The 24,324-nt window shown below is 45.6% G+C and overlaps 2 protein-coding genes across 4 annotated transcripts in view; one reads left to right on the forward strand and one right to left on the reverse strand.

The window, feature by feature from the left end:
- The window catches only part of XPO5 (exportin 5), a 40,501-nt gene extending 24,901 nt beyond the window's left edge, over positions 1-15,600 (reverse strand). For both annotated transcript variants that reach the window (XM_084755150.1, XM_084755149.1), the window contains exons 1-12: positions 15,332-15,600; positions 13,206-13,327; positions 11,521-11,593; positions 9,437-9,574; positions 9,062-9,244; positions 7,831-7,857; positions 7,312-7,497; positions 6,596-6,672; positions 4,511-4,610; positions 3,533-3,616; positions 2,726-2,851; positions 524-614 (exon numbers count right to left, since the gene is read on the reverse strand). In XM_084755150.1, coding sequence (XP_084611276.1) covers positions 524-614; positions 2,726-2,851; positions 3,533-3,616; positions 4,511-4,610; positions 6,596-6,672; positions 7,312-7,497; positions 7,831-7,857; positions 9,062-9,244; positions 9,437-9,574; positions 11,521-11,593; positions 13,206-13,327; positions 15,332-15,436 — 1,312 coding nt within the window. In that variant the 5' untranslated portion in view covers positions 15,437-15,600. The remainder of the gene's footprint in view (positions 1-523; positions 615-2,725; positions 2,852-3,532; positions 3,617-4,510; positions 4,611-6,595; positions 6,673-7,311; positions 7,498-7,830; positions 7,858-9,061; positions 9,245-9,436; positions 9,575-11,520; positions 11,594-13,205; positions 13,328-15,331) is intronic.
- Positions 15,601-15,718: 118 nt separating this feature from the next.
- POLH (DNA polymerase eta) overlaps positions 15,719-24,324 on the forward strand; it is a 36,389-nt gene continuing 27,783 nt past the window's right edge. The window contains exons 1-3 of one of the 2 annotated variants that reach the window (XM_084755152.1): positions 15,719-15,857; positions 18,127-18,269; positions 19,019-19,153. In XM_084755152.1, coding sequence (XP_084611278.1) covers positions 18,133-18,269; positions 19,019-19,153 — 272 coding nt within the window. In that variant the 5' untranslated portion in view covers positions 15,719-15,857; positions 18,127-18,132. Of the gene's footprint in view, positions 16,000-18,126; positions 18,270-19,018; positions 19,154-24,324 lie in introns of both variants that reach the window. The other variant, XM_084755151.1, reaches the window with a different exon arrangement.

The following is a 24,324-nucleotide window of genomic DNA, read 5'->3' on the forward strand; positions in this document are numbered from 1 at the left end:
ATAAATTACCTCTAAAAACGTCTTACCAGGGCCAGGCGTGGCGGCGCACGCCTTTAATCCCAGCACTCGGGAGGCAGAGGCAGGTGGATCACTGTGAGTTCGAGGCTATCCTGGTCTACAAAGTGATCCAGGACAGCCAAGGATACACAGAGAAACCCTGTCTCAAAAAACCAAACCAAACCAAACAAACCAAAAACAACAAACAAACAAAAAAGGCAGCAAATTAAGGTTTTCTACTGAAAGTTGCCTTTTCTACTGAAAGTAAAAGCAACAGCTAGGGAGGGGTGTAAGGTGGCATGGCTGCGGAGAATAGCCTGGTTCCTCGAAAGGTTCAACATGGGGTAGTGAAGATGGATAAAACTGATGGGCTTAGAACACACTGCTCAAGTATGGTACCAGCATCCTTCTGCAATCAGAGACTGGAGCTTAAGAAGATTGCTCTCTAGGTTTGAGGATTGCTAACAGGAACTCTCAAATGTAGAGGCCATTCTCAGAGTGCTAGGAGGAAGTTTCAGGCACTTACAGTTGAAGAAAGCATTGAAGTCCTCATCGCTATCGAAATCAAATCGAGAATATTCACAGCTGGGGCTATCTGTTTTAGACGGGAAGCCCATCTGCAAAGAGAGAGATAATCAATGCGGATAAAGGATAAGGATGGACTGCTGGACAGCGTGTACCCTCCAGCAGCCGAAGCCCTTCAGGACTTACTGAGAGGAGCTGACGGTTGCATGAAATCGGTTATGGCGATAACTACTTATGTTCTACCCCAAATCCAGCTACCTCCTACAGCTCCACTGCTCTTGAGTGGTGTGAAGACACCTCAGAAAGCTGATACGACCCCTAGATTGCTCGGGGGCAATAACTTTCAGTGTTCATTTAAAGTCCAAGAATGAACACAGCCCAAGAAGAGGCGCTGAGTTCATTTGGAATAAAGCTCAAGGATAGGCAGTTGCTTGTTTCATTATGTACTTCTTACTGAGTAAGAGGGGTTGACTACATGGCTCGCACCTACATTCCTAGCATTTGAAAGAAGAGGTAAGATGATCTGTCTCCAAGTTCAAGGCTAGCTTTGTCTACATAGCTTCCAGGCCAGCGTGGGTTACAGTGAGACCCTGTCTCAAAACAAACCAAAACCACACATAAAAGCCCACACCCAAAAAAAGGTGCCATAAAACATAACAAAAGTAGAACACAGTTTATGTTACATACTTTCTTTTCTTTTTTCTTTTTGGTTTTTTGAGACAGGTTTTTTTCTGTGTAGCCTTGGCTGTCCCAGACTGGCTTTACAGACCAGTGACCCCCTGCCTCTACCTCCCTGGGTGCTGGGATTACAGGTGTGCGCCACTGCACTCTGTAAATTCTTGAGGAAAGAGCCCTGTTCTCTGGCTTTACAACTTACATGTAGGGCTGAGATACATTTGTGTGTGTGTGCATTTGCCTAGCTCGCACAAAGACCTGGAAGGAAGGAAGGAAGGAAGGAAGGAAGGAAGGAAGGGAGGGAAGGAAGGAAAGAGGGGAGGGAGGGAAGGAAAGAGGGAAGGGAAGGAAGGAAAGAGGGGAGGGAGGGAAGGAAAGAGGGAAGGGAAGGAAGGAAAGAGGGGAGGGAGGGAAGGAAAGAGGGGAGGGAGGGAAGGAAAGAGGGGAGGGAGGGAAGGAAAGAGGGGAGGGAGGGAAGGAAAGAGGGAAGGGAAGGAAGGAAAGAGGGGAGGGAGGGAAGGAAAGAGGGGAGGGAGGGAAGGAAAGAGGGGAGGGAGGGAAGGAAAGAGGGGAGGGAGGGAAGGAAAGAGGGGAGGGAGGGAAGGAAAGAGGGGAGGGAGGGAAGGAAAGAGGGGAGGGAGGGAAGGAAAGAGGGGAGGGAGGGAAGGAAAGAGGGGAGGGAGGGAAGGAAAGAGGGGAGGGAGGGAAGGAAAGAGGGGAGGGAGGGAAGGAAAGAGGGGAGGGAAGGAAGGAAAGAGGGGAGGGAGGGAAGGAAAGAGGGGAGGGAGGGAAGGAAAGAGGGGAGGGAGGGAAGGAAAGAGGGAAGGGAAGGAAGGAAAGAGGGGAGGGAGGGAAGGAAAGAGGGGAGGGAGGGAAGGAAAGAGGGAAGGGAAGGAAGGAAAGAGGGGAGGGAGGGAAGGAAAGAGGGGAGGGAGGGAAGGAAAGAGGGAAGGGAAGGAAGGAAAGAGGGGAGGGAGGGAAGGAAAGAGGGGAGGGAGGGAAGGAAAGAGGGAAGGGAAGGAAGGAAAGAGGGGAGGGAGGGAAGGAAAGAGGGGAGGGAGGGAAGGAAAGAGGGGAGGGAGGGAAGGAGAAGATCAGCAAAGATCCTGCCAGCTGCAGCTCCTAGCAGATCTGAGTTTCACAACCAAGCTGATAAACAAGTCTCTGGAGGGTGAGCAATCGCTGCTGCTACCCTCACTCCTTATGTGTATTCCCAACTTGCATGAGACCTTCAGAACAGTCCTTAGAATCTACCTGATTCCTGCCTCATTCATTTGCAAAAGTTCTGCTAATCCTGTTTTTAATTCCAAGCTTCAATTAGCTCTTGGGCCTTGCTCTTTTCCTAGCACCTCACTCCATGCTTCAAACTCAGGCGTTCTAAGTGACGGAAGAACGGGTGGAAAGGCCATTCTGAACTGCTCTCTTCCTCAGTAAGGGAGTTCTCTTAGGGAACTTTAAGAGATTTGATGATCCCAAAACCTATGCCTACTCACCAACACTCTGCACATTTAGGATTTCCATTACTTACCTTGACTAAGTTGGTCATAGATGCACGAAGATATTTTGGTATTATTGCTAACAGCAATGGATCACGGGACAGAATTTCATGCCTGAAGAGGGCTCCCCAGGTCATATGGGTTGAAGAGCGTAGAAACTAAACCAAAAAACAAAACCCCACACAGTTCAGCTTGAGGATTTAGATCTTACGTGAGCAAGACTGTCACTCTGCCTAGCAGTTATCAACAATTTTCCATGGGAGGAAGTCTTTACTTTTGAAATAACTTCTGCAGTGCATCAGCAAGATGGCATGACTGTGGGTTGGTTGTGAACCCTGGAGTGTAGTCAGGATGTTACTTAACTATCTCTGTCAGAAAGGGTACTAGAATCAATATGTCATGAGAAAATCTTAAATTGAATATAATTGATATCAAAATAACAAAATCCACTGAACTTTTGGATTTAGATTTTTTTTTTCTTGTTCAAATCATCTGGCCTACACACCCCATCCCATGGAGCACAGTCTGAAAACAACCTGTGGTGAAGAGCTGGAGAAAGAGACCCAATACTTTGTTTTTTAAAAATATATTTATGTATTATCTCTGTGTGTCATGGTGAGAGGTCAGAGGTCAACTTTCAGAGACTGGTTATCTCTCTTATGACTGTGGGCCCCAGGGATTCACAGGTTGCCAGGCTTGTGTAGCAAGCCCCTTTAATCCACGGAGCCCCCAGGATTCTAAATGAGACTGCTAGCCATTCCTTAGGAAACACTCCAGGCCACAATGTGTGACTTGGGCTGACCATACTAATTTTATCAAATGGTTTGTGTGAACCTTACCTGACTTGGGTGGGTTGTGAAAGCCAGAAAAGATTCCAGGTACTTTCCAAAGTTTGCTGGTGTTTGAATATTAGCATCTAATGCCTAGACGAGAAAAAGACCACATTAATGGTGCTGAGTAGGAAGCAGCTGAAGAGAGGTGCTGGGGGAAAGATGGGGAAAATGAGTTATAAAGAACAGGAAACAGAAATAACAGCTGTCATTTGCATATATATGTAAATATATATATACATATAATACATAGATACACACACACATATATATGCTTTTTTCCTTCTTTATCTTTATGTGCATTGGGATTTTGTCTGCATGTATGCCTGTGTGAGGGTATCAGATCTTGGAGTTACACATAGCTGTGAGCTGTCATGTGGGTGCTGGGAATTGAACCCTGGTTCTCTGGAAGAGCAGCTAGTGCTCTTAACCACTGAGCCATCTCTCCAGCCTCTATGTCTGTTACCTTAACACTAGGAAAGCTGCGACAGAAGCATGCTAAGTTTAAGAACAGACAAAGCTACAAAGAGACACTGCTCCAGAAATTAAAACCAAAAGTCCTAAGAGGCATTACTTCATCAGATCTGTTCTATTTATATTTATATGACTCAATCTATGAAATGCTCATTTAACCCAGGTGTGGCTACACAAGTGTTTAATCCAAGCTTTTGGGAGACAGAGGTAGGTGGATCTCTGAATTTGAGGCTAGTCAGCTTTACATAGTGAGTTCCAAACTATATGATGAGATTTTTGTGTCAAGAAAAAAAAGAAAGGAAAAAACAAAACAACATCAACCTAGGCAATCATTTCCGCCTTTTTATTGAAGACGATTTCATCTTCAAATCACATGAGAAAAAAAAATCATATGAGAAAACTGGTAGAGCAATGCCTCATCAGGTAACAGCAGTGCAACGGCAAAGTGTTACACAGTTTCTAAGTAAATGATTCCCCCAACAGCCCCATGCTCTCTAGAGCAAACTTGCTCACCAGCAGGGAACACAGCAGATTGCCCAGTGCGCATAACACCTGACAAAGTCTCTTCAGGAAGAGGTAGTGTTTTTCTACTAAGCCTCCTCCATCAGCAGTCCTGTTTGAGGGAGAGAATTTTGGGGTTAGCTATACATCAACAGAAGCAATGAGCCCCACCTCATGTAAGCTCTACTGCCTGTGCCTCACCATACAATCTTAGTATTTACCAAAGTCAGAAAACAAGTAACAGGAAAAAAACAAAACAAACCAAAACAAGAACAGGTGGCAGAGTTCAATGGCAGACAGACAGACAACTCTGTCCCAAAAAACAAGCAAACAGCCAGGTGTCATGGAGCACGCCTTTAAAACCAGCACTTGAGTCTAGGACAGCCAATGCTAACAGAGAAACCCTGTCTCCAAAAACAAAAAAACAAAACAAAACAAAAAAATGCAAGCAAGCAAGCAAACAAAAAACCCTCAATAAGTGGGGCATGGTGACACTTGCCTTTAATCCCAGCAGATGGGAGCCTAGCTTGATCTACATAGCTAGTCCCAGGTCAGCCAGGGATACAAAGTGAGACTCTGTTTCAAACAAACAATAAACCGAAACAAACAAAAAACAAAAACAAAAGCAAAATCCAACATTGAAAGATTGGTGTGGGATACGGTTCAATAAAATTCCTTCCCTCATCATTAAATCATCTGACTCTGGCCAGGGGCAGTGGCGCATGCCTGTCATCCCAGCACTTGGGGGGCAAAGGCAGGCAGATCTCTGAGTTCAAGGCCAGCCTGGGGTACATACAGAATGAGAAACCCTGTCTCAAAACACCAAAAGAAAAAAAGGTAAAACAAAAACATTGTATCACTTTCTAAAATACTGTATTTAGGTCCAAAATTCTTCAGAATCTAATAGCTCTTCTAAAAAAATAAGACAAACTTAAACCCTAAGTTTTAGGGGTAGTAAAAACTGGCCTGGGACAAATAAGAGCATTCCCACTAACAACAGTGAGTAACAACTCATATGAATTGCAGAAGCAGTCGCTGAGACATGGAGGGACATGGTGTAATGGCTTCCTTGCAGCTCATCTTCCTATTTTGAATCATGCTTTTGAAATACACGGGTGGGTGTGGTATGTGCCACCTGAAGACGTGCACATAGGACACCTCTGTGTGTATATCAGTCACTACAGATTTAAGAGATGGACTTTAGGAGCAGCAACCACAGTGATAGCCAAAGATATATTACCCACGTACCAGAATTCCTTAAAAAACAGATGCATTCTTCTTAAGAAAGCAAGTCAAGCTCAAATGCTGTATTAGAATGAACAGTAAAAGATCTCAAGTCCTTGTCGTCCCCGCCCCCCACAGGGTCTCTCTTATAGTCCTGGCTGTGCTGTCCAGGACTTTCTTTGTAGACCAGGTTGGCCCCAAACTCACAGAGATCCACCTGCCTCTGCTTCCCAAATGCTGGGATTAAAGGTGTGCACCACCATGCCCGGCTACCTCATGTTTCCTACTCATCTTCTCAATCATTCATGGTCTTTCCCTCCCCCTCCAAAATGCTGTAACATACAACAAAACCGCATGCAGGAGAAAACATACTGTAGGGGAGGATTTGGAAGGACCAGGGGAAGGGGAAACTGGCCAGAATATAATGTATGAAAAAAATCTATTCTCAATAAAAATTAAAATTACCAAAGAAATAAAACCACACTGTAGGACTAGATGGGCTGATCAGTAGTACAGTGTACTCCAAGCATGCACAAAGCATGGCACTCAATCCTTTATACGAATATAAGCAAAAACCCCACCTAAACGAAGGGCTTGGGGGATGGCACCCACAGACCCTGCCCCTGTGTGAGGACCTGAGGTTGACTCTTGAGTGGCTCTGTAAAAGCTGGGTGTGTGCCCTAGTGTAGGGGATGAAAGCAGTGCCTAGCACGTACTGGCCAGCTTGTCTAGCCAGTCAATGGGTCCAGGGTCAGTGAAACTGGCTCCAATAAACAAGGGGCACAGCAATAAAGGGACACAACCGATAGCCACTGGCAACACAGACACCAACTTCCATCAAAGCCCACAACATATTGAAAGGCAAAGACTCACTGTGCTGCAGAGAGGATATAATGCATAGCAACATCTCCAAATAAGAGCATCAAGCGCTTCCGGTCATCCAACTTGCCCTGGACCCAATTTTAGGAAATTATGGTCATACATACTATAGTACAAAACCCCAACCCCTCACAGTACTGATGTCCTCTATGCCTCTAATCGACATCGTACCCAACCTCAAACTTTAATACTATTTCAAGTATAAAATGGCAAGGACCATGGCTACTTCAAAGACCAGTGGGTTAGGCCTAATACATTTCCATTTATTATGCCAATGGGACCAACATTTCAATGTCGCAAACTTTTGTCTAAAGGGCTTGGAAGCAGCAAGTAAGCTGGGCTCAAGAGATCTAACCAAACTGTAAACGTGATGAAACCCACAGCTGGGCTGGGAACCAAGCACAGAAGGCATTTACTAGATGATGCTTCCACAGGCTCAGGTGTCTGAGCCCTTGGTCCCCAGGTGGTGCGCTGCTTGGGGAAGGTGTGGAACCTTTAGGAGGTGCAGTGTGACTGTACAAAGTAGTAGGCATGAGGGTAGAGGGCTTTCTAGAATATATGGCCTTTCCTTGCTTCTAGTCTTCTCTTAGTTTCCTGTCCTGTCACATGTTTGCTGCCAGGATGGACTCCCATCCTTCTGGAACCATAAACCAAAACAACCCTCTTCTGCCACAAGGCACTCTGGTCACTAACACAGAGTGGCTACTTACTTTTCTGCTGACTGCAATGAGCAGGCACTCGGAGGCTGCCAGCTGCAGCTCCTGCTCATTGAGAAGCAGGCATAGGGTCTCCATGAGTTTGCAGTTTTCAGCAGTGATGTGGTTCAAAGACACCCAGTCAATGTAGCCTGCTATCGTGTTCAGTGTTGCGATGCTCACTCGACAGTTTGCTTGAGCCTGCGTGACATCACCTTTGATTATGAGGTACTGACAGAACTAAGTGCTAAAATACAAATGATTTAAAAAAAAAAGTTTCCTATATAATTACCAACAGGGGCTCAAGCCTCTTTCCTGATAGACAACCGTTTCTTAGCGCTCTCAGCACTCATCAATAAGAACACTCTGGCAAGAACGGCCGTTTCACCTCCTTTCAAGGAGTCCCACCGCATTATTTGCTCCCCAGTTAAGTGAATAAACAGATAAAACCCACCCAAGGCGGAGGCCGGGAGGTATTTCTACGCATGCCTGATCCTTTAAGAAGCCCCCCTCGGTTCCACACAGTGCTCTTACCTCTGTCTCCTTAGAAGTATCCGTCTTCTGAAAGAAAATAAAGAACCCAAGGTTTTCGTGAGTAAAAGGCCAGGTGGTGACGTCCTACCCTCTAATAAAGGGCCTGGAATGGTGGTGATTTAACAGATCCAACTTTTTGCTTTATTTTCAGGCAAGATTTTGATATACAGCTCTGCTGCACCCGGAACTCACTACGTACCCCAGGCTAGCCTCAACCTGATCATATCCCCTGCCTCAGCTTCTCAAGTGCCGAGACAAGTGAGAACAGCTTTTACCATTGGCAAACGAGAGACTGACCAAAGACCAGCTTAAAGGAAAAAACCTCAAGAATAAGGCTTATGGCCACCTGTGTATAGTTAAAGTAAATTGCGTGTGCCACATTAGTAAATGCCCAAACACCAAAATAATGGCCATGCTACAGAAATGTGTACAAATAAGGGCATTTTTATCCTGTGTACCTAGACCAGCTAGGTGACATAGTGAGACCTTATTTCAAAACCTAAAACTCCTGAAGACAAAGGAGAAATGAAGGGTCAGTCATGCCATTCTGCAGTACCTGAAAGCAAGTATTGCTGGGGTCATAAAGGATCTAAGCACCAATGGCTAGGCTCAGCTGTTCCACCCCCACAACCCTCCACAAGGCCTGGGGCCAGTGCAGGCCAGGGGCTGGGCCCCAAGGCACGAGCCTCTTCATCTGATTTATATTCAAGCCATCAGCAAACTGAGCTGCTCCAGAGACCACACCAATGACAACTGTCAACAGGGGTGGGGGTGGGGGTGGGGACTGTACACAGGGACAATGTAGAGGTTTAAAGGAAAAGTGAGAAAGAACCCCAAGAGGATGAGTGGCCACAAGGGAATAATACCTAGAAAAATAATTTTTTGTTGTTGTTTTTGGAGATAGAGTCTAGGTAGCTCTGGACAGAAACTTACTATGTAGACCAAGCTGGCTTCAAACTCAGAGATTTATCTGATTCTGTATCCCTGAGTGCTGGGATTAAAGTCATGCACCAGCACACTCAGCCCAAAAAATCATTTCTCAAACCTACTCACTAATTTATTGTGGTGTGTGTGTACATGCACAGAACTCCTGTGGACACCAAAAAATGACAGGAGAAACTTCACTTCTCTCCATCTACCAAGTGGGTTTCGGGGACAAACTCAGGTTGCCAGGCTGTTTCCAGCTTGGGGAGAGAGGGGAGGTAAGACGTCATGGGGTGGGGAGCCATACCATTTGCTGGTACTTGTTTACATTTTCTTGAAGTGTATTGAGTAGAAAATTGAGGATTCTTTCCATGTTCTGCGTTAATGTTTGCTGAATATCCCTTCTTCTTTGAGTGGGGAGTGTCTGAAAGGTCACTACATCCTCTGCCAGTCGCAAAAGGATGAACATTACTAATTCCCTCTGCGTTTCCTAGGCCAACAGAAAGAGGCTGGTTAAACAAAAGCACTTTATTATGTACACATGCCAACAGACAACCTGCTCCCGGCAAAACCGTCAACACTCCTACAAAGCAAAGCCTTTCCGTGGGTCCTAACAGTCAGCACACACAGCCAGTACACGCGTGCTGCATGCACACACAGCCAGTACACACGTGCTGCATACCCCTTGACTGGAGAGGGTGTCCAGCTCCATCAGCATGTCAGGCCAGTGCTGGGGCCATTCCCGCTTGATCATCTCCACCACAATTCTAGACAGAACATCTTTAATGTGATTCTCCTCCTCCAAAATATTCAGTGTTCCCTGAACGAGAATGAGAGATTATGAAGACTGTAAAGCAGAATACTAGCATAAAAACTGGGCTATGAAAACACAGGACACTTGGACTTGGAATGTAGCCCAGTTGGCACAATATTTGTTGAGCCCTGGGTTTAAACACCAGTAGGACATAAACTGAGCGTGGTGGCAGACACCTGTAATCCCACGTATGGAAGAAGCCATCCAGTGAGGCGGCTCAGCAGGTTAGAGCGCTTGCTGTGTAAGCCTGGGAACCCGAGCGCGACACCGGGAACCCGTAGTAGAAGGAGAGCACTGACTTCTCAAAGTCGCCCTCTAACCTCCAGCGATGGCCTGAGTGACAAAATGAGTGTCACCCTCTGCTACATATCAAGTCTGAACCCTGCCTGAGCTACATGAAATCCTGCCTAAAAAGAAAGAAAGAAAGAAAGAAAGAAAGACAGAAAGAAAGACAGAAAGAAAGACAGAAAGAAAGACAGAAAGAAAGACAGAAAGAGGGAGTGAGGTGGGCTGCAGGAGGTGGCTCAGTGAGGAAAGGCACTTGTCCCCAAGGCTGACAACCTCAGCCCCATGCCCAGAACCCATGGTGGAAGGAGAGAACTGATTCCCTCGAGTTGCCTCTGACCTCCCAGCACACGCCCCAGTACTCAGGCCGCACACAACCCCCTACACAAGTGTAACTGAAAAAAGCCTGTCAAGCATAACACTGATCATCAGGGCTCTTCTGAACCTAAGCCTGTTCTCCATGTCTGAGTCACCTGCCCTGAATTCTCACTCACTACTGTTCCCACTTAAAACATAAATGAAGGTCCCAACAGGCAATAAATGGCTGTCACAGTGCCAGGAAAACATTACTGCTCTTACTCACAGACTGCAGAGACTTTCATCCTGCTTCATGTGTTTGCAGGCCAAGGTGGAACAGAGAAAAAAGTCTGTGCTGGGAAACTGATAAACCAGGGGCCACAGAGGAACACTGCAGTACCAGTTCAATATTAAAGGAGAAGGACAAACTGTCACCGCCATCCAAGAACTTACTTTAAAACTGATGATCCATCACTGCTAATCTCCTAGGGACTAGCAAATTACAAGTCTGAACTAGCTAAACTAATCTATAAGTTGGCAAAGCATCTCTTCCCTATTAAAAGTAGCACAATGCCAGGTTAGTGCGTGCCTGTAATTCCGGCAAACAGGGTCAGAAAATGAGTTTGTTCCCAGCCACACAGCAAGACTAAGGCTACCTTGGGCTTCATGAGACCCTGTCTCAAATATGCAGGGCTCTCCCTCTCACACCTTTGCTATGAAAGACATGCAAAGACAGGCATGGCGGGTGGCGCCTGCAATCCCAGCATGCAGGAGGCTGAAAGGAGGGATACTGCCAAATGAGGGCAGCTCAAAATGGGCGCCAGGATGAAGTCCTGTCTCAAAAAAAGGGAAGACTGGCCAGGCATGGTAGAGCACACCTTGAGTCCAAACACTCGGGAGGCAGGGGAAGGAGGGCAGTGTGAGAGCATAGTGAGGTTGTCTGAATTAAAGTAAAAAGGCCATAAATTTATAGCATTTTTGAAGATTTATTAATGGTCGAAACAAATCCATTCTATATAATTTTCATCATGTGTATCATAGTTCAGCTTAGATAAAAGAAAAAAGATTCAAAGTGAATGGTATTGCAGTCACCTATTTTATATTTTATATCTATTTGTTTGTATTTAGGCAGGGTCTCTCCATGAAGCCTTCATTGTCCTGGCACTCACTATATAGATCAGTCTGGCCTCCAACTCATTGAAATCTGCCTTCCAAGTGCTGGGATAAAAGGCGTATGGCACCATATCCAGCTTTATCTAAGAATCTTATTCATTTGTTTGCTGAACATCTTTAATCTCCTCTGCTCCCTCTTCAATGCCCACTGTCTGACCTATATGCAAGCCGTGACCTTTCACACAGATGTTGCTCACATTTGCAATCAGCTCCATGACACTGTTCTTCAGATAGACCTTCTCCAGCCGGGACATGCTGTTCCATCGGAACCTGACCACCAAAACAGAAAGCCAACAGCACCACATCAGCAGTCTTCTCTTCACAAGTCTCATTATACACCAGGCGTGGTGGCGCACGCCTCTAACCCCAGCACTCGGGAGGCAGAAGCAGGCAGATCTCTGTGAGTTCGAGGCCAGCCTGGTCTACAAAGTGAGTCCAGAACAGCCAAGGCTACACAGAGAAACCCTGTCTCAAACAAAAAAATTCTGCGTTTGTCCACGTGTGATAGCACTCACCTTTTATCTCAGCATTCTAGAGGCAGAGACAGCCAGATCTGAGTTCAGGGTCAGCTTGAGCTACACAGTAAACTCCAGGAAAGTCAAGGCTACATTAAGACCCTGTCTCAAACAAAACAAAACAAAACAAAAAACCAAACCAACAACCAAAATCAATTAATTAAAAAGCTTAAGGAAAAAAAAAAAAAGAAAGAAAGAAAAGAAAAAGAAAAAAGTAAATTCTACTTCTGAGGCTGGAGCGATGTCTAGTTGGTTAGGAGGACCTGAGTCGGCTTCCCAGCACCCATGTCAGGCGGCCTAAGCTCTAAGAGGACCGTACAGCTCTGTATCTGCACTCATACGCACATATCCACACATGCTAATTACAAATAATAAAAGCTTAAAAACATCCTTGGTGCTGGAAAGATGGCTCAGAGGCTAAAGGCACTTGCTGCTCTTCCAGAGGACCTGAGTGTGGGTCCCAGCACCCACATGGCAGCTCATCACCATCTGTAACTCCAGTTTCATGGGATCCAACACCTTCTTCTGGCTTCCGTGGGCACCAGGCAGGTACAGGTGCACAGACATATAGGCAGGGGAAGCACTTATACACATAAAAGAAATAAATCTATAAAAATTCTATGTTCGATGTTGTACTCTCAGAGAATAGGCAAAAAAGTCCATATTAAACCAGAACAGTGACAATAGAATAGCTCCTAAGAGGCTTTATGTATTTTTTTGTGCATTGCATAGCCTTTATGTGGCATTTGTCAACAACCGGCTTTTCTCTTTGATTCTGCTGATATCCCAAAGGCAAATATCCACCTAGCCACCTACAACATAGCTACTTTTCAAAAACAAAAGAGAGAAAAAAACAAAACAAAACCTTTTGTTTCTTTTTACATTTTGGTTTCTCAGGCTGGAGAGATGGCTCAGAGGTTAAGAGCACTGACTGTTCTTCCAAAGGTCCTGAGTTCAATCCCCAGCAACACATGGTGACTCACAACCATCTGTAATGAGATCTGGTGCCCTCTTCTGGCAGGCAGGTGCACATGCAGGCAGAACATTGTATACCTAATAAATCTTTCACTTTGTGGCCCACTTTACTAGAACTATGGCGCCTAGGTGGACCTCAACTTGTGGCAATCCTCCTGTTTCAGTTTCTCGGTGTGAGCCCCCATGCCTGGCTTGCTCAATACTTAACATGTGCAACATGCTTTACACAGATGATTTAACTGGAGAAAGAATAGAAATCCCGAGTTCCGGCCACACATTAGCAATCATTCTGTTCCTTTCTAGTCAATAGAAAGGCAACTGTGTAGTTCATCAAAGGGTTAAGAGAATGTTCTTGTCAACAAGCTTCAGGGCAGTGCCCAAGAGCGCCTTACTTGACAACATGTTCCAGGATCTGGAGGCCAAAATGTCTCACAATGGCAACCTGTGTTTTTTCCGCCAACTTCAAGCCACATGGGACACAGATAGGGCACTTTTCTTTAAACTCTTCACAGAACTGAAAGAAGAAAAGTTAATGTTTCCATGGGGAAGCATAACAGAGGGGAGACTAAAAATCCTAAGAAAATCCCAACCTTAACTGGTTGTGTGTGTGCTATAGGGGACTGAGCCTTCCACGTGCAAGGCAAGCACAACAGCACTACACTATACCCTCAGCTTTCTCTCTTTAGTGCATGTAAGCAGTGCTTTCATGTATGTGGTCATGGATGCTATAGCTGCACACGCAAATGGAAGCCAGAGATTGAAGCAGAATGTCTTTTTCTCTTTTGCTGTTTTGAGAACCTGGAACTCAAGATTTGCCTAGACTGGCTGGGCATCTTCCTGGAGTCAGGTTGCTTGGTAATGCAGCCCAAAGCAGGTGGTAAACTCCATCTAAGGCTAAATACCGGCACGAGACCGATAGACTGGCTGGCCAGCAAACTCAGGGATTTGCTCGTCATTTCCTCTTTATACCTGGATTATGGCACCCAGCCTCAGAGCACTTCCGTCTCTGTGCCATCTCCCCAGGCCCTTAGGCTTACTTTTTGAAAGAGTCTCACAGCTGGACGGTGGCGCACGCCTTTAATCCCAGAGAAACCCTGTCTCTGGGAGAGAGGGAGGGAGGGAGAGAGGGAGGGAGGGAGAGAGGGAGAGAGAGAGGGTCTCACTAAGTTACTCAGGCATGTCTTTAACTTCTGAATCCCACGCATCGTGTTCCCAGTGGCAGGAACTACATGTCTGTATCACCAGGCCTGTCTTTTAGCTCTATTTTCAAGTTGCAAAATATACGAATCTGATTTTATTGGTACTTTCCATTTTGATAGCAGTCATGTTAACACTAAAGCTAAACTGGATCTAAATGAGGGAAAAACTGTTAGAGATCTACCCACAGAGGTAGACTGTCAATCCCTAGAATTAGCTTTAAAAACGACAGGTGAAAGGAAGAGACAGTGAGCAAGCAAATCTGAGTTAAGGTCACAGGCATCTTCAGGATCACTGTGGTATTCTATTTCTGTGCCTATGTAAAATCTTCACAATGGGGAACGGCCCTACTCCCAGCACTTGGGACTTCTAGGCAGATGATCTCTGAGTTTGAGGCCAGCCTGGTCTACAAAATGAGTTCCAGGTCAGCCAGGACTACACAGAGCAACCTGGTGGGCCAGAGGCATAAAACATCTCAGTCCATCCCATTCTGTACAAAACACGTTGGGAGTCAGTCGTGTACTAAAAAGAAAATATGTACAGGTAAAGAGGAAGGCAAAATAAAAATAAAAAAATAAACAAAACCAACCAACCAACCAACACACAGCTGTTTGACTGCAAAGCCTGGGGCACACAGGTTGGTGCTCACTCTAACGGGGAAGAAACTGTTGCAAGTATTAGCTACTAGCAATACCTGAGACTTGCAACACCTGAGACTCAAGAAAACTACTTCCAGGAAACCCGAAGTGCCCTTGTGAAAATGCAAAGCCGGTGGTAAAGCTCATCTCGGCGCAAAAATAGCAGAAGACTATCTCACGGCTACAAACACGGATAGTGTTACAAATCAACCCAAAGATGCGCAAGCCTCGAAAGCGACAGAGGCATGTAAGAAAATGGGCACTCGGGGACCTAGAATCGGCACAAGTATGGAGTTGATCGGCAAGGAAGGAGGAGGGTGGCAGTGGGGGAATAATTTGCACGTGCGCTCCTCGAACGCCGGGGAATGTGGGGCTTGTTTTGGCGTCAGAGCCGGCGGAGCCTGTGGTGGTGGAGATCGTGGTGTAGTCCAGAGTGAAAAGAAGTGAGGAACGGTCGCTGAGAAGTGCCGAGGGAACGTGCAGCAGTTAGGGGCTCTTGCGTGAGATGCAAAGACCCCAAGTGGGAAAAGGTAAGGGCCGCGACCAGAAGCCACCCAACCCCACAAGGGAGTGAGAGGTCCAAGGGCCGCAGAGGCGGGAGACGAAGTGAGTTTGGAGAGGCCGTGGGGGAAGCCTGGGATAGGGGTCCCGGGGCAGGCCCAGGGCGCCAGGAGCCCAGCTACCTTGAGGGCTTCCAGCCGGTAGCGCTGGGTGGAGCTGGGGTCCATGATGACCATCACCGCTTTCACTAGCTCCTCGCACAGCGCGTTCACTTGTTCCATCTCCATGGCTAAAGCCGGGAACGCCACCGCCGTCCCGGGAGCACGAGGTACGCACGGCTCCCCCCTGGCGGGACCACACGTTGATACCGGGCCGCGGAGGGCTGGGAGGGGGGTGGGGAACGGGAGGAGGAGCGTGAGTAACAGAGGTTGGAGCTAGGAAGAACCCAGCGCTGCGCACGCGCCGGACCCGCCACTGCGCATGCGCGCACGGAAGTGGCCGCTCAGAGAGTCGGACGCGCCTGGCTGGGCGGGGCGGAGGGCGGAAGTCCCGCGGTGCGCAGGCGCGACAACTGTCCCTCGCAGCGCGCGCGCTGCTGAACTGCTAGTTCCTCTCGGCTTGCTTTCAGGTGCAAACCTTCAGGCTGTGACGGCTGTGTGCTCGGCGGGATCCTAGGGATACCTACTCGATTCTCCATCCTCACAGGCAGTAAGTCTCTCTCGGGATCCACTACCCTGCTCCTGGGAAGGCGACGAGATGATCTAGAGGCTTTCGTTTTCCTTCCAGTTGGACTCAGCCCAGAGTCCGCAAGCATCGCTCTTGGCAGTTTTGACAGGCATCTGTCGCCCTGGTAAGAACATCAAAACGCGGTTCCGAATCTTCATGTCGGATTGCTGCTTTGTAGTCTTGACTGTTGGTTTTACTTGGAAAGACTGGGGGTACACTGGGCAGATGTGAAAGCAGTCTGGGAAAGAAGACCCTGAACTTGTCCCTAAGGAGAGTTATCTTGTCGAAAGAATCCCCTTCTTGTCATTTTTAAACCTTCCTCTTCACCTGTACGTATTTTCTTGTACGTGTTACTACACGACTGATTCCAAACGTGTTTCGTACAGGATGGGATGCACTGAGATGTTTTAAAACGCATTCCAGGGCTGGAGAATCGGCCGTTAAAGGCTAGGCTCACAACCAAAAATATAAAACGCATCCCACTCTGCCTCTGGGAGGCTGAGGCAAGAGGATTGCTGCTAGTTTAAGGACAGACCGAGCTATAACGTGATACCCTGACTCACGAAACAAAACCAAAAAGGAAGGAAAAAAAAAGCCAAACCCAAATTTACGTAATCCTTTCGGAAGCAAAGTCTTGGCGCTATGCTGATTTTTCACCAATACATACATTAAAGGCAAAAAGGAACACATAAATTGAAGGGCTTAACAGCGTCATTAACTGTTATCCTGCATATGCTTTATGAGGTTTTCTTTTTTTTCCACTTAGTAAAATGTTAAAAGCTTAAATCACAGCTTCCAGTTTTACCCTGAATTTTACATTGAATATGGTATTTACCCTGTATGGATTATGACAATACATTTGCCATTTTCTGGCTTTATCTGTTCCAGTATTACAGAAAAAGCCACTTCAAAGCAAAAGGATGCCTGACTTACGTTTTTTAAACTTAAGATTACTTTGTTTTAGGTGAGTGATTAGTTGGATTTGTAAGGAGTTAATACCTTGAATTTTTGAATTTTTCTCTTTCTCTTTCTTTCTTTTCTTCTGTCTGTCTGTTTTTCAAGACGGTTTCTTCTGTAGCCTTGGCTGTCCTGGACTCTTTGTAGACCAGACTGGCCTCAAACTCACAGAGATCCACCTGCTTCTGCCTCCTGAGTGCTGAGATTGCAGGCGTGTGCTACTGTGTCCGGCTCAGATTTTCTTAATTATTTGTTTTCTTTACACTAATATTGTACATTTGTAGTTGTAGTTGTCTGGCATTATTTTCAAAGTGAATGTTCGTTTGAAAAAAGTTGTTTAAAGTTACAGTTCGGTGCTAGCTCACTCATCTGTGTAGCCTGCTTCTTGTATTTAAAGCATCAATTTCCTGTGTGTCTACAAAAGTGTTTCTTATGATAGGCCATTGGTAATGTAGAGCTGCTGTTGTCTTGAGACCCTTTAACAAATCATGATGACGCCTGTAACCCCACCCCCTGGCCACACCTTTCCTCTGTGCCTGCTGATATAAAGCTCTCAGCTGCTGCTCCGGCACCGGGCCTGTCTGCTTTCTGCCATGATCGCCATCGACTCTCCCTCTAAACTGAAAGCAAGTTCCCAATTGTTTAACAGTTGCCTTGGTCATGGAGTCCCTGCACAGCAACAGAACAGTAACCAAGACAGGCAACTTTTGGCTATATGTGTATCTTTTTTTGTTTGTTTTGTTTTGTTTTTTGAGACAGTGTTTCTCTATGTAGCCTTGGCTGCCCTGGACTGGCTTTGTAGACCAGGCTGTAGACTCACAGCTATCCACCTGCCTCTGCCTCCCGAGTGTGCCCGGCTATATGTGCATCTTTTATTAAATGTCTGTTTCTGAAAATGAGTAGCCAGGTATAAAGGTGCATGCCTGTAATCCCAGCACTTGAGAGGTGGAGGCAGGAGGAGCAAACAGAATCTGAGCCAAGTGAAACTACAGCTTTAAACACTTACTACCCTCATAAAATTGCACTAGCTTATTCTTGTGTTAACAGTAGATGAAAATTCCTTTTATTCTCTGTTTCCATGTTTCTGTTGCCGTCGCTTATCAGCTAGAGTGTAGACATACAGTTGTTACTGTTTTGAGACGGGGCCTTAGCTGTGCACACCTGAAAGGTCGGCCTGCCTCTGCCTCCTGAGTGCTAAGATCAAAGACATGTGCTACTACACCTGCTAGAAACACAGTGGGAGTATTTTTGTATTTTAGATTAAGTATTTTTCTGTTTATAAAATGTCTTCCAGAAATAAATGGCTTCTGGACAGGATCGAGTGGTTGCTCTTGTAGATATGGATTGTTTTTTTGTCCAAGTGGAACAGCGGCAAAATCCTTATTTGAGGAATAAACCGTGTGCAGTTGTACAGTACAAATCATGGAAAGGTGGTGGGTACGTATCATTGATTCTATCAAAACTGGCTATTTGTGTGTGTGTGTGTGTGTGTGTGTGTGTGTGTGTGTGTGTGTGGCGTGCTACTGAAGTCAGAGGTTATATTGAGGGTCTTCCTCAGTTGCTCTCTGTTTTGAGAATCTCATTGAACCTGATTCAGCTTTTTCTGCAGGTCCCAGGGTACTAAGCTTTGGTTTTTTGAGACAGGGTTTCTCTGTAACAGCTCTGGCCTTCCTAGTATTTTTATGTGTGTGAGTGTTCTGTCTGCTTGTATGTCTCTGTACCACCTGCATATGGAACCCACAGAGGCTGAATGAGTGTCAGGTCCACTGAGACTGGAGTTCCAGACATAAGTCACCATGTGCCTGCTGGGAAGCAAACCCAGGTAAAAAGAGCAAACAGTGCTCTTAACCATTGCCCATCACCCAGACCCCACTAGTATTTTTGTTTTGTTTTGTTTTGTTTTTCGAGACAGGGTTTCTCTGTGTAGCCTTGGCTGTCCTGGACTCGCTTTGTAGACCAGGCTGGCCTCAAACTCACAGCGATCCACCTGCCTCTGCCTCCCAAGTGCTGGGATTAAAGGCGTGCACCACTACCGCCCGGCTCCCACTAGTATTTTAATCCATGGAAACTCTATGGTTCTGTTCTAGGTCTTGTGTTTGAGATTTCTGAGCTGCTGTGTCTGGGATTGAATAATGACATCATGTAATATTTTTGGTTGGTTTCCTCTTCTCCTCCCCTGGCTTTAGAATTATTGCAGTGAGTTATGAAGCACGTGCATTTGGAGTCACTAGAAACATGTGGGCAGATGATGCTAAGAAGTTATGCCCAGATCTTCTACTGGCACAAGTTCGCGAATCCCGTGGGAAGGCTAACCTCACCAAGTAAGCAAAAAGTATCGTGACGAACACAGAGGAGTTAGGAAGTGTTTTGTGGGTATGGGAGTGGGGCTCCCTGGTGGAGTGGTTGCCTAGCATTCATGAGCTCCTAGGTTTACTACCAAGGAACACACTAACAAAAAAAAAAAAAAGAGGTACAGATGACAGTCATTACTGCTAGCCTGTTACTCCTTGGCAGTGTACTCAATATCAATAAACTGTTGTTTCAACTAATATGAAGACCTTCTGTCAGCATCCTGCGTCTCTGAGTTAAATATTTTATGTTTACTTCATTAGTTTTATTATTGCCAGTAATAGTTCTTGTCTATCAAGAACAATTGTTGGGCTAGAGAGACAGATGGCTCAGAGCTTAAGAGTGCTGACTGCTCGTCCAAAGGTCCTGAGTTCAATTCCCAGCCACCACATGCTGCCTCACAACCATCAATAATGAGATCTGGCGCCCTCTTCTGGCAGAGTACTATATACATAATAAATAAATCTTTTAAAAAAAAAACATCAATTGTTAGGCCAGGCATGGTGGCTTATGCCTTTAATCCCAGCACTCAGGAGGCAGAGGCCAGCCTGGTCTACACAGAGAAACCCTGCCTTGAAAAAAAAATCAATTTTATGGGGAGATGAAAACATGGCCCAATGTCTAAAAGTGGGTACTAATCTTACAGAGGACCTGAGGTCCCAGCAAACACACTGGGCAATTTACAACCGCCTATAACCTCTGCATTAGAGGAATCTGATGCCTCTGGCTTCTGAGGGCACTTGCTCTCAGGTACACTTAATATACTACTCCTCATTTACATAATTTTTAAAATATAAAATAAAATCTTTTTTTTTTTTTTTTAAATACAGGGTTATAGCCCTGGCTGTCTTGAACTTGCTCTGTAGAGCAGATCAGAGATCTGCCTGCCCTCCCTAACTGCTGGGAGTGAAGGTATGTGCTACCATTGCCCAGCTAAATTTTTTTTTAATCAGTTTTTATGGGTCGATGAGATGGCTCAGCTGGGATTCGTACCTGGAACCCATATGGTGGAAAGAGAGAAGCAACTCCTACAAATTATCTTCAGATAGATAGATAGAAATTATAATTAAAACCTAGACTAGGCCGGTGAGGTGGTTCAGTGACTAAAGGTTGTGGAAGGAGAGAACCAACTCCCAAAAGTTGTCCTCTGACATCTACACATATGCCTGCATGTGCGCACACACGCGCGCACACACACACACACACACACACACACACACACACACACATCATAACACAGGAGCTAAAGCGATGGCTCAATAGTTAAAAAGCTCTTGCTGCCCTTCCAGAGGCTCCCACTCCCCAGCACCCATATAGCTGCCCACAGCTGTCTTTAACTCCAGTTCTAGGGAATCCGAAGACCTTTCCTGGCCTCTCTGGATACTAGATACACATAAAATAAAAACAAATCTGCAAGTGTGGGCACTGTGGAGAGTTGGCTCTGGCTAAGAGCATTTGGCATAACTAATTTGAATGGCTGTAAAATTAACAGTTTTCCTGGGAAGACTGAGTCAGACTGACATGCTAGTGCAGTATCTAGAATTGTTAGGAGGAGGAGGAGATAGGGAGGGAAAGACCTGAATAAAAGGAGATCACTTTATTGTTTTTCTTTTCTCAGCTCTGCAACTTTATTTGACATTCAGCAGGTTAGTTCTCACCTACATTGACTGTAGATTTTGGAATGTGGTAGCAAGCATATAAGTTAGCATGTGTAGGGCTTGTTTGCTGAGGCCTCGTCCTCATTACATTTTCTAGACCCATAGGGATGTGCTGTAGAGCATTCCCTATCCTTTGGCCCAGACAGCTTTATTGAGCCTGGTATCGGTGTGCACATCTAGAGCCCCCATCTCCTCCATAGGAAATTTCCAGGTTTCTTTGAGCGCCTGAGGGGCGGGCATGCACTTGTGATGGCAGCACAGCCTTTCTTCGCCACTCTTCTTTTTTTTTCTTTTTATTTCATATGCACTGGTATTTTGCCTGCATCTGTATGTCTGTGTGAGGGTGTCAGAGCCCCTGGAACTGGAATTACAGTCAGGTGTGAACTACCATGTGGGTACTGAGAATTGAGCCAGGGTCCTCTGGAAGAGCAGCCAATGCTCCTAATTGGGAGCCATCTTTCCATCCCCACAAATACTTTTCTTTAAGAGTTAAAGTAGTTTAAATAATAAATAAAATGGGTAATAGTTTATGTACATTGGTGGGTAAAACAGGATGAGTTGTAGTGATATAATTTTGTTGTAGAAATAATTTTGAAGTGGACTCTTGACTAACTACACAGTGGAAAATGAAAGAAAAAAAAGCTACTGTTACTTAAATTCTAAGCTTTGAATAAGAACAAAGGGTGTTGGGAGAGGGAACCTTTAAGGAAGAAAATATGTTTGATTTTAGTTATGTTTAGTTTGTTTGGTTGGTTTTTGAAGACAGGGTTTCCCTGTGTAACTGAGCCTGCCTCTGCCTCCTGAGTGCTGGGATTAAAGGCATGCACCGCCTCTGCCCCGCTGAACTGTCTCTCTAAAGTGAGCCTGTCTCTGCAGACCTGAAGGTTAGTGTTAGAGTGAGAGAGTGTATAGAGGTTGGCACAAGCCCCAGGCATTTTACAGTCCTGTTTTAGTCAGTGTACTATTGCTGTGAAGAGGAGACACCATGACCACTCTTAGAAAAGAAGCATTTAATTGGCCCTTACTAACAGTTTCACAGATTTAGTTCAGGTAGCTGAGAGTTCTACAACTGGATCTGAAGGCAGCAGGAAGAGGCAGAGACACTGGGCCTGGCCTGAGCATTTGAAGCCCCAAAGCCCACTTCCTCCAACAAGGCTACACCTCCTAATCCTGTCAAGAATGCCACTCCCAAATGACCATGCATTCAGATATATGAGCCTGCGGGGGCCATTCCATTCAACCACCACAAGTCCTAATAGTTAATAGATACTGAGTATGTATTCCAGGCAGTGCTGTTCTTTATAGGGAATAGCACTGTTAACTCTCACATTATTTGAAGGTAGGTACTAGTGTATTTGGCAATCCTGTCTTTAGTGTGGTTTAGGTTTTTTTTTTTAATGTACATTGGTGTTTTGTCTGTGTTTCTCTATGTATGTGAGTGTTGGATCCCCTGGAACAGGAGTTACAGATGTGAGCTGTCATGTAGGTGCTGGGAATTGAACCCATGTCCTCTGGAAGAGCAACCAGTGCTCTTAACTGATGAGCCATCTCTACATCCCAGTTTTGGTGTTCTGAGTTTCTTTGTTTTTGTTTTTGAGACAGGGTATCATATATTCCAGGGCAAGCCTTGAACTAACTTACACTGTAACTGAGGATGACTTTCAGCTCCTGGTCCTCTTTTCCCCACCTCCTGTTCCACCACATGAGGGTTATGCAGTGGTGCCATAGCACCCAGAGTTTCATGTATGCTAAGCACATACTCCGCCCACTGAGCCGCTCAGAGGAGTTGAAATAATTTCAGGTCACACAGCTGAGTGGAAGACTAAAGATTCACAAGTGTTCTTTTCAGATTCTAGTCTCTGCATTCTCACAGTACGCTGTGTTGTATGGCATGCTACAGGCATCGGGCTTTGACTGGGTATTTGATTTGGGGTGGGGGTTTTTTGTTGTTGTTGTTGTTGTTGCTGTTGTTGTTTTTTTGAGACAGGGTTTCTCTGTATAACCTTGGATGTCCTGGACTCATTTTGTAGACCAGGCTGGCCTCGAACTCACAGTGATCCACCTGAGTGTTGGGATTAAAGGCGTGTGCCACCACACCCAACTTGATTTGGGATTTGAAATGTCTCTGAATTGACCTGTGAACTGGTCAGTCTAAAGATACAATTGACAAGCTTGGAGGCAGAGGCAGGTGGATCTCTGTAAGTTTGAAGCCTTCCTGGTCTACAAAGGGAGTCCAGAACAGCCATGGGTACACAGAAAAACAAAAACAAAAAGATACAATTGACAAAAGATGAGCATCTTGCAGTTAGCCCATGCCTTTAATCCGAGTATTTGGAAGGCAGAGGCTGGCAGATCTCTGTGAGCTGGAGGCCAGTCTAGTCTACAGAGCCAGTTCCAGGACAGCCAAGGCTACACAGAGAAACCCTGTCTTAAATACCTGTCCCCCACATAGTAGCTCAGCTATAAAGCTGAATTAATTCAGTTAGCAAACATACAATATTGCATTGCTATATTAGTGGTAAAGCTTTTGTGGAAATATGTTGTTGACTTCAAAGTCTGATTTGGAAAAAAAAAAAATCACACTTTACCAACCTAAACCAAATGAACCATTTGTTTTTTAAAACCATCAGTCGTTGGGTGTGTAGCATATCTCTGTAATTTCAGCACTTAGGATGTGGAGACAGGAGGATCTGGGGTTAAATAACAGGAGGCTTACTGCCTCCGTCTGCTAACCTAGGCCTTGTCCTGGAAGCTTCTAGCTCTAGCCTAGAATGTTTTCAGCCACTGAGACTTACTGCTGAATAAGCTCACCCTTTCTTGTTCTTTCTGAACTCTGCCTGGCTAGTTCAACTCAGCTGTTCTGGTTCAAGCTCCTCTCCAAGCTGACTTGATTTAAAACGGCTTGTCTCAGCTTCTGACTGAATTTCCCTGTTTGGCCTCAAATTAACTAGCAATCTGTTCTAATCTTCTGAGTCCTTTTCATTCTCTGCCTTATTCTGTCTTCACCTGTGTCTGGCTTGTTCTCTCTTCAGTCTGTCTGTGTAAAACTCATTAAAATGGCCTCTGAATTCTATGAACTGAACTGCCACAAACTCAGCTCCACTGCGCTGCCTCTCAACTACACTGTTTGATAAACAGTGCTGACTAGAACTCAGAGATCTGCATGCCTCTGTCCCCTGAGTGCTGGGATTAAAGGCTTCTACCACCACACCTGGACCTGAGCTTTTCTTTACCTGAAACTCAAGAGATCGGCTGGCCCCTGTCTCCTGGGATTAAAGGCATGTCTGTATTCCAGCTGGGTCACACAGACCTAGGTCTTTGGATGTGATCTCTTACCAGGACAGCCATGTACCCTAGCCCACTTGGGAACTTGAGACTCTGCCTCAGAAAACAACAACAACAAAAAACCACAAAGCAAATCTTCAGGGGCTGGTGAGATGACTCAGTGGTTAAGAGCACCCAGGTTCAATTCCCAGCACCCACAT

The sequence above is a fragment of the Acomys minous genome (genome assembly GCF_964271855.1).
Source record: "Acomys minous genome assembly, chromosome: 13".
Lineage (NCBI taxonomy): Eukaryota > Metazoa > Chordata > Mammalia > Rodentia > Muridae > Acomys > Acomys minous.